Genomic DNA, 10597 nt, shown 5'->3' on the forward strand with positions numbered 1-10597 from the left:
TGACTTGGCAGTGCTTGCCCCTACCTCCCTTCCTCATGGCAGAGCCTTGATCTGTGCCCCCACGCCCCTTCCCTTCCCCCTCCCCCTAGCCCTTCTCCTACTATGCTACCTGCTGCAGGCAGTGTATTGGATCAGTATTGGCCGATATGCCTCCTTAATATCGGCTATTGGTATTGGCCTCAAAAATCCCTATTGATGCACCCCTAGTAAGTTCTTAATTATGTGACTTAACTCTTACTATCACAGTCCCTGCACTAAAATGGAGTAACCTGTCACAACCTCAGGCAGAGACAACTATCTCATACTAATTAATTTGGATCATTTAAAAAAAAAAATTCCTTGTGAATGTGACCTGGTGTTAGAACAGGTGCAGTTTTTTTCTCCTGTGCTCAGAATTGTAACTTCAAAAATATTTTAACCATGCTGTTTACTAGGGTTAGCAGTATTGAAAGGACAAGTGGTGTGGGGTTTTTTGCTAATGTTTATCACTTCATGTATAGACCAGTTAAAGAAGTAATCCTTAACAGTTTTGTGTTGAGGGAAGCTCTGACTTTTATGGCTACCTGTTTTAAAAAAACAAGCAAGAGACATTTACATACCGGGACGTTAATACTACAAATTAGTTTTTTGCAAATGAATTTTTAAAACCTATTAAGTGATTATTTGTTTCTGAAATGACAGGTGATTACGCATGTGAATGGCCAAGATAAAGTAGTACCTGGTTTGTATGCTTGTGGTGAAGCAGCTTCTGCATCTGTTCATGGTGCTAATCGACTTGGAGCAAACTCTTTGTTGGATTTGGTGGTCTTTGGTCGTGCTTGTGCCCTCACCATTGCAGAAACATGCACGCCTGGTAAGAGTTACTGTTTAAATTGATTCTTTTAATTGTCTCAAATTGTTAGCATACATTCTGTTCACTAAAATGTGTTGTTTCTGTAACAGTCATACATTCAGTCTTGGTAAGTAATTATATGACTGTTAAAACATCAAGAAATTGCAGTAACTTTGCATTTTGGGTCTGTTGTATGTAATACTTAGTATTAGTTGCCCAAAAACTGGCTCATACTTTTATTTGATGTACTGCATTTAATTTATAGGAAAAATATAGTTCTGCCAAAGATACTGTCAGATATGCCTGGGACTCTCTCCTTCCAAGCAAGAAAAAAACCCAAACATTGTTAATAATATTGCAGACATTAAGAAAAGGACCTAGCAACATGCTACTGCTTGCACTTGGCTTGAAATGAGTCCTCCTTCCATTTTTCAGAAAGTGTTGTGTATGTATCTTAGGTAAACCCCTTGCTGCAGCCTTGTACATGCAGCCTGCGACTATTTAACATTTTTAATAGCCAGAGACAGTCTGTTGTATCTGTAATGCAGTTGAAGATTTGGGAAGCAGTAAACAAGCTAGCTTTAATACGTAGGTCTCTTCACTGTAACTACTCTTATTCTATAGTTTGCTCTTAAAGCGAAGTTGAACCTACTCTATATCTGTTACTAGGGGGTAGAATTTGCAATTTCCAGGCCTGGAGAGTGGACTCACTTCCTGTGTTTCCTTGGAATTTGAAAAAACATAGTTCTTGGCAATATGTTTACCATAGTATGAATTTTGATTATTGCCTTAAACTGTTGTAGAATGTGTAAGTTGGTTTTAATTGTAAAATGTGTGTGTATGTGTGCATCTAAAATATTTATATTTATAATATATTTATATTGTGTATATATATTTATATTTTATACATGTTTATGTATAATATGAATGTATAAATACAAATATTAGGGCTGTCGAACAATTAAAAAATTTAATTGCAAGATTTAAAAAAATAGTTGTGATTAATTGCAATTTTAATCACACAGTTAAACAATAATAGAATTTCAATTTATTCTATTATTTAATTATATTATTTATTTATAATTACCGGTGCCTCACATTTCTGACCCACAGCCCTCTGCAACCCCAGCAGCAGCAGCATTTTCCTGGGGCAGCATGGCCGCTGCAAACATGGGTACCAGCCTCTGTGCCGTACACCCGGTCATGGAGATCCCTACCACCCTCAAAGGACCTGCCCAGTCTCCTGTTGGAGGGGCAGGCACCTCACCCAGCCCCGGCGCCCAGATAGCTTCCTCCAGCACCAGCTGGGACACCCCCACCCCATACACACACGCTAGGACCTAGCTCTCCAATGTGTGTGTGCCTGGTAGCAGTGAGGGGGAAGGGGGCCACTTTTTCCCCAGTAGGCATGGCCAGACATGCAGCAGTGAGGGAGAGGAGCCTCTCTTCCCCCAGCAACAGCAGTGATTAACTTACGTTAAAAAATTAACACAAAAACAAATTAGTATATTAATTGTAGGTATTAATGGTGATTTACCAACAACCTAATAAATATATATCTGAATTACCATGTCAAGAAATTCTTGGCAGTTCACAAGACCCAATATTTTTCTCTTGCAATGACATTTCCATTGTTTGCTCTCTGTGGAGCAGAATGGTACTGTCATTTATCACCTGGCTTCCTTTATAAGAATTTGAGACCTATTTCATGGACAACCTTTGGATGGATTTATGCCATAACAAAACTGCATGTTATGAGTTCTTACATATCCTTTGCATTTTTTGGAATATGGACGTGAGGACCTAGTAGTGGATACTAGTGGGTGAAAGCTAGTATTGCATGGTAGAATTAAATATTTTTGTAGCATGTATAGTGGGTTTCCTTTTTGCGACTAATGGGTCATGTCTGACAGCATGTGAAGGATTACCTAGTTTAATGGGTCAGTAAAAGCTGCATCTCTGCTGTTATATTGTGAGCATATTTTTAATTGACTAAAATAGTCTACATATGTGAAATATTTTACAAAAATTAAGCCATGCCATCCATGTGAGGCAGAGACATAGTAATGCCCCTTTATAGATAACAAAAATTATGCCTGTCACCGAAAGGTGGTAATTTGATACAAAATTACAAGTTGAGTTAATGTTGGAGAGGGGATGGAGACCTTTTTGTAACCGGTTCATGTAGAAAATAATCATGAATTAAATCCCTAATTTTCAAACACATGTTCCAAATTACCATATTTACTTGAATCAAAGATGACCCTGATTGTAAGACAATCCCACCAATAATTAGATTGTATATATGGAAAAATACAAGTTTGTTATAACTTTTGAGGCATAGACAAACCTAATTATTTTAGGTTTGTCTTTAATTTATATTCCTCCCACTGCTACAGTAGGGAAACTTTTAATCTGGGTGTCAAGTAGTGCCTTCTTCCCCAGTTTTTTTCCCTGCGGCCCTTTTTCCCCGGTTCTTACTGTCAGACCCTGCTTTCCCTAAGCATATGGAAGTGAAGCGCAAATATGAAAAAACTGACCTTGAAATAAACATAGCTTTAATAATAACTTGTATATAGCACCCATAGATTTAGCTTATCCAGAATTGATGCATTTTACCCTTTTTGAAACTTCTGTAAGTTTTAGCACAGGTATTTCATAAACAGACTTCTAACTAGGTCTATGGCACCTACTTATGTATAATACAAACTATGCATGATGCTAGTCCAGTGGTTTTCAACCTGTGGTCCATGGACCCCTGGGTGTCTATACAGTTTTTTGTAAGGGATGACTATGATCAATCGAAAGTATGTGAAATACCCACACTTACAATTCAGAGGGGTCCACACCTCCATCTGAAAATGTTTAGGGGTCTACAAATGAAAAAAGGTTGAAAACCACTGTACTAGTTCAGAAGCTTAAAGGCTCATAATTATACCATATTGTTCATTGGGTTGTGTCCTAGCAGAGTCGATAGCATTTTCAAGCCATGGTGACCCTACAGCTCAGCACTACTCAGTATGTGTGCACTCCAGATACCACCTCGTCACTCCCCCAAGGTGCCATGTGCCAATTAGCACCCACTCTGACTGGAATTAGCTGTTCTTGTCATGAGTTGTGGGATCCCCCAACAATTGATATGCAGATGAAGTGCAGGGCAGCCTGGTCTGGCTTTATCTCATGGAGTGAAGGGCGCCCCATTAATCATATGTGACAGGCTGAGAGAGTGGGTGACAGGGGTTCTGGGTGAACTGTTTGGGACCCTGTTTTATGATGTGTGCCAGACATTTAAGCCTGGTGAAGAAATGGGAATCACTCGGAATGAGAGAGAAAGGCGCAGCTCAGTTTTATACGTTTTAAGAGGAAATCAGAATGTGTGTGGTGTCACAGGCCAGCTGGGCACTGTGAGTATATGAATTTAGTTGCAGACTGACTGAGCACTGCAACTTTACTGGCCACTGGGCTTCTTGGTTCGGGATCAAGGAGGTGATGTTGGGAAGGAAAGCAATGACAAGTTTTACTTATAAAAAAATAAAAAAATAAATTTTACTTATAACAACAAAAGATATAGTTTGCACATATGACAGTTAATAAAAAGGTTAGCTAATAAACGGACAACATAACACTGTCAATTTTAAATTTGTATTGATAATAAAACAGACAAAGGAATTAACCAAGAGTTTCCACTTGGTTAGCAACTTATTAATAGTCCCTCAGTTAGAAGATACATGTCAAGTTGATTCAGCGAAGTCAGAGGTCTCTGAACTGGGCTGTCGGGGGGGGACTGGAGGAAGGTCCCTCAGTCAGGATCTAGTCCTCACTCTCACAGATCCGTGGGGGTATGGGACAGCAATGACCTTTCTGTTTTGTCCTTCCTTGAGGGTTACTTGACGTGCGTATGTTTTTTATAGATATATATCCTATTTATGCTATTTTTTGGTTATATAGCTATTCATAGTGTTACTTCATAGCTGTTATCCTATGGAGTTAAAAGGTGTTAGAAATCATTACAATAAGTTACTGCTTAAGCTTGGGTTTACCCAACAAGCAAATTACACTACATCACTTTGGGGTATGAGATTAACATATCCCTACCAAAGTTCAACCCACTATGTTAATTATATCTTGTGATTATGTTTGTTAGTTTTTTTTATGGACTCTAAGCAAAATTTTATAAATCAGGTATGTCTACGGTATAATTCTTAGTTCTGCTTTTTAAAGTTAATGCTTTCTGAAGATTAGTATAAAAAGCTATATATAAAATTTCTTCCAGACAGACAAGAAACTGCTCCTAAAGCTACTTCAGATACCTTCAGAAAGCAAATTTGTCTTGTTAAAGTTGCTCATTAACTCTTCTGGTTCTGGGCATCACAGCATGGTTTAGTGACTCACCATCATCTAAAAAAGTTAGCAGTGAGGGGGACTGCACTCAATAGACACTAACATATATCTTATTCAAGTGGGCTTCACTAACCCATCCTTGTGGTCAGTTCCTGTCAGCATGTTTAACCAATATGGGCCACGTGTTTTCTAGTCATGCTCAGTGTTGGCTGCACTTAAATCAATTTCGTAGTTGATTTCCATTACTGAGCACATGCTGCTTTTAGCAGTAGATACAAGATGAACAATGTATTTAATGCATTCTCCTTGTATGCAAATGTAAAATGAGGGGTGCTTTCCCCCAGGCTGACTGGGGAGCGACTTTGTCTTGTACTGAAGTAAATATGGTATATGAAAAAATAGTAAGTAAATGTTCTGTCAGTACAGAATTGAAGCAAATATTTTGCAGTATTTCCAAATATTGTCTGTGATAGCTTTTAAAAAAACTAGCCAGTTAGAATTTGTAAGCGAGCTTCCTTTGAGGTATTAATTAAAGTAGTTTGAAATTGTTACTGTATTTTGAAGACTATGTAATCTTAAAACTAAGTCCTTTTTTCTTATACAACTATGCATTTTATTTTAACAGGCAAACCTCTCTCTTCAATTAAACCAAATGCTGGTGAAGAATCTGTTGCAAATCTTGACAAATTACGATTTGCTGATGGAAGCATAAGAACATCAGAACTGAGGCTTAACATGCAAAAGGTAAGAATCCCAGCATTGGTGACTAGCGTAGTATACAAGATGAAAGTGATTATTAAAATAGACTATACCAGAGGTCCACGAGCTCCATTCAGGTGGTCTGCAGAAAGGTTGTGGACCAACTGAGAATATCTGTACTTATAAGGTAAGACTACTGATATTAAAATATAAGTTGTGTGTTTTGATTTGTAGAATAAAAAAAGTTCATTAAGTGGTCCACTGAGACCCTTGGCAATTTTCAAGTGGTCCACAAAAAAAGAAGTTTGAGAATCACTGCACTACACTATTACTGAGTTCTTAGTGCTATCAATTTCCTGTTGCCATGAGTTCATCTCCTTTATAAGTTTTGGATATTACCGTCTTCTAAATATAATTCACTGAATGCTCTTTCTAGTTGTAACCGACTCAGTGAGGGTGATGGTGAATGAAATGTAAGGCTGTAATGACTTGTGGGTGTTTTTAATTCATCCTATGTATGTCTAGGGATTGTTTTATGTTGAACTTGTGGGGAAGGGCTTAACTGGAACTGCACATGCAGGTGTGAGCAACAAATTTTAGGCGGCTTGAAGTGAAACCCCTAAAGCGATTTAGGTTGCAGTCACAAAATTATAAGATTTTTGGGTGTGCAGTAAAGATCAATTGGTATGTCTTTCACCTTGCTGGTTTGTTTTTTTTTTAATGTTATGTTGCAGACAATGCAAACCCATGCTGCAGTGTTTCGTACAGGCTCTGTACTACAAGAAGGCTGTGAGAAGCTAAGCAGCATTTACTATGATTTGGACAAGCTGAAAACATTTGACAGAGGTCAGCAAGCATCACAAAAACATTCAAACCACTACATGTTCTATTGATACTTGTGAATGGCCTTATCTTCTAAATGTTGAGACTACATGAATGTTCTGCAAGGAGGCATTTTCAGCTAAGAAAAAGCTTTTGGTATGAAAATCTTGAGCCAGAGTTACAGAAGTAAACTTCTGATTTGTCTTGAGGACCACTGAATTAGATCAGAAACATATCATCTTTTTCCTACATCACAGTACATTGGAGAATGCATGTAGTTAGAAAAAAGTCAGACAGTCATGAATGTGAGGTTCTTCATGTCAATTTACTGACTTCTTGCAAGTATGCCTCTATCAGGCTTTACTGCTTATTACAGTTCCTCTCCTCTCCACCTCCAGATATTCAAAAGTAGTTTGGACTTTTCAGTATTATAAATATCTCCTTTTTAGGCGAGTACCATGTCAGCCTTACATGAATGGCAGCATAATGTTCTGATATATCTCTTCAATAAAAGGAGACAAAACATCTCCATTTTTTCATAGCTCTGCAAAGGGGATTTACATGAGGATTTATACTAACACGACACTGCCTTGACTCTAAATTCTCCCTGCCCTTTTTCCTAACTTTTTTTTTTTTAACATATCTCCGCCTGCAGGGAGAGCTTCAGTGAATAGAGTACAAGAAGAATAGCTATCCCCAAGAATACAGTCACTGTAATTTTGACTTAGAAGTAGTTGTTTGGTCTTTTTTTGTAGCATATACATCTCAAAACCCCCATCTCTTTTGCTGCAGATCAGTAGGATTGTCAGCTGGAGGGATGCAAAACCAGAAGAGAGCTTTTAAGCCGCTGGCTTCAGATGCACTTAAAACTCTAGGAAGGGTTGTACTTGATTATAGCTGGTTCTGTAATTCTCTGTACCAACATGAAAGGAGAAAATCTAATCTGGTTAGTCGTATGTGGGTTTTTTCTTTGCTACTGGAAAACTTTTCAAATTTTTAACATCTTGTTAGGTATTGTGTGGAATACTGACTTGGTGGAGACCTTGGAACTGCAAAATCTGATGCTTTGTGCTCTGCAAACTATTTATGGTGCTGAGGCTCGGAAGGAATCTCGTGGTGCACATGCCAGAGAAGACTACAAGGTACAAATATTCTGTGTTATGTGACTGACACTTAGCAAACAAATGCTGTGGTCTTGGATGATTTGTCCTTGATACTATTTTTACTCAAAGATCAAATTTTACTTGATCAAATTTTTAAACCATTAATGTCTGTTTAAAGTCTGTGGAACTGGCTTGTGATATCAGTTGTGCAAGTGAATATATCTAATTGCCTATTGACCAGCGCCTCCAATACCCAGTTGACTGCTTTTTCATGGGATGAAAGCAGTAGTAGGTTGCAGTACACTGCTACTTGACCTTGTTGAAGTGCTGACATCTTACTAGTGATATGGGCAGTTGATTTGTAAGGAAGATTGGAAGCAGTGTAGCAAAATAGGGAAGTAACAAGAATATATTCTGCCTTATTAACTTGCTGGAGCTCTGCAATGACTTTGAAATACCAGCAAGATTTGGTATAAAATATTATAAAGTTTGCCAGGTAGGCTTAAAATCTCATAACCGTATTTATGATTGGAAGTACTTAATTTGAAATGTAATTATCATATGGATTTGTAAAATGGAATTCCTAGTCCACATCAGCATAATACTTTGTTCTGTTTAGGTAAGGGTAGATGAATATGACTACTCCAAGCCAACACAGGGGCAGCAGAAAAAAACATTTGAACAGCATTGGAGGAAACACACTCTTTCTTATGTGGATATCAAGACTGGGAAGGTATGTTGATGCTGTGCTTGGAGGGTGCCTTGTCCTATTGGGCAGCTGTTGATGGGCTGATAAATGGAACGTTAAAGCCTTTTATTTTTTTTTTTCATAAAGTACCTGATACTGTTGTAACAAGGTCATGTACTGTGTGCCTTTGAGTGTGTGGAGAACTAAATGTACAAGAACCTTGCTTGAAAGAAGTCATGGAATTGCTGTTCAAATGCAGTTGGTACAGGAATTGGATTACCATAATTTTTCTTTTTCAGTCTTAGTAAAGTTATTAGTAGGAAACTGATAAAATATATTTTTCTGCCCAGTATAAAGCATTTGGAGGAATAAAAAAAAAAAATGGATTAAAAATCTTTTGTTTTACAAATTCCATACCTGAAGTGATCTTTGATGTTCTTAGTCTGCTGTTTGTTGCTGGGATTACCTCACCCTCCAAATACAGGAAACCCTCGTTAATTGTAGTTTCAAATATTTGCGAATGCCAAACCCGTATTTTTAATACACTTTATACACTTACAGGAGCTCTGTGGGAGCTCCGTGCTTGCTGCTGCCAGTAGCCACCCCACATCCCTCCCCAACCACCAGCTTATTCGTGGATTTTGCCATTCACAGGGGATATGAGAATTTATGCCCCGTGAATGACGAGGGTCGCCTGTATTCATTTTCACAGCCAATTCTAGCAAGGATTCTACATTATTAAAATTGGCCCAAAATTTTTTGTTTTCAAAGAAACATTTTTATCTAAAATAATTTTTCTGCTGAAAACCAAGTATCATCAATTTTTTTTTTAATGGGGAGAAGGAGAAGCAGAGACCTTTGTGGTGGGTTTTTTTCTTCATTTTTTGTTTTACCTGTAAAATATTTTTCCATGAACTTTTAAAGAATAGAAATTAGAGATTCTTCTAGATAGCTCTCTTACCACCTGTACATTTTACAGAAGTGAATTAAACCAGTCCCAATTCTTTTTTTAAAGAGATTCTTCATTAGATTGCCAGTATTTTCTATTCTGTCTTGTTTTGGATATGACAATTTGGTGGGCTCTAATTAAGACACTCTGCATTGTTTTTTAGGTTACTTTGGAATACAGACCTGTAATTGATCATACTTTAAATGAAGAAGATTGCGCAACAGTTCCACCTGCTATTCGGTCTTACTAATGACTGTTGGCTGTGTAAATCAGTGTATGGAAATGTATGCCAGAGTTTGTATATGAACAATTTATATTGTGTGTTTAAAAAGTACTGTTACATGAGTGACACATGAAAAATACCATCCTAGAGATTAATCAACCTGATGCTTTGCTTGGCTAGCATATAACCATGAAATTGGAATGCAGAATGCCTTATGTGCATAGTCATGTAAAAAAAAAAAATGAAGTGAAAATTGTTCATGCCTAAATAAAATCTAAAACACTCCTGTATGTGTGTTGCAGTGTTTAGCTTTATCTGCATATTTGCACTGGAATTAACTTTGTGCACTTATTTGAAATGTGCACTCACTTTTCCTCATTTTAAAAATTAAAGATTAAAGGATTAATGCCACATACAGCTTCAGATACTGATTTTTTTAAATTGGATAGTTTCAAAATTATGCTCCGAACATCACTTAACTCTGCCTTCCTGCAAATTATTTATGTATATAAATATGATAGTATGAACTGTGACTTTCCAGACTTTAATTTTAGAAATTAAAGTTCCTAACATTGCATTTGTACATAGTAGACCACCTCCATTTTTATTTTAAGAAAGTGGTTTATTTTACTTTGAAGTAAATAGTTCTGAGAGAATTGCCTACACTCAGAGCATGTTGAATAGGCCAAATACATTCTTATTACTACCTATGCCAAAAGATTTGAGAAAATGAAACTTGGAGACTCTTTCAGTTGAGTACCATTATTTGTTCTAAGAAAGGGGGAAATAGTCCATTCATTAGGAAAAGGGTTTTTTTTTTCTTCACAAAGTACAAAGCGTTAGTCTTACAGAAAAGACCTCTCTAAATGTTATAGCTTAACATGGTTACAAAGCACTGACAACATATTATTTCAACAATATAGAGTGTTAAGTATACATT

At 37.1% G+C, this 10597-nt stretch overlaps 1 protein-coding gene across 1 annotated transcript in view; it reads left to right on the plus strand.

Moving 5' to 3' along the window:
- Nucleotides 1-9887, plus strand: part of SDHA (succinate dehydrogenase complex flavoprotein subunit A) — a 32305-nt gene extending 22418 nt beyond the window's left edge. Inside the window, exons 10-15 of the mRNA XM_019540397.1 lie at nucleotides 682-853; nucleotides 5799-5917; nucleotides 6607-6718; nucleotides 7706-7836; nucleotides 8417-8530; nucleotides 9598-9887. Coding sequence (XP_019395942.1) covers nucleotides 682-853; nucleotides 5799-5917; nucleotides 6607-6718; nucleotides 7706-7836; nucleotides 8417-8530; nucleotides 9598-9684 — 735 coding nt within the window. The 3' untranslated portion in view covers nucleotides 9685-9887. The remainder of the gene's footprint in view (nucleotides 1-681; nucleotides 854-5798; nucleotides 5918-6606; nucleotides 6719-7705; nucleotides 7837-8416; nucleotides 8531-9597) is intronic.
- Nucleotides 9888-10597: the final 710 nt, after the last annotated feature.

Source organism: Crocodylus porosus, unplaced genomic scaffold (assembly GCF_001723895.1).
Source record: "Crocodylus porosus isolate Cpor-Errol unplaced genomic scaffold, CroPor_comp1, whole genome shotgun sequence".
In the NCBI taxonomy this organism is placed as follows: Eukaryota; Metazoa; Chordata; order Crocodylia; family Crocodylidae; genus Crocodylus; species Crocodylus porosus.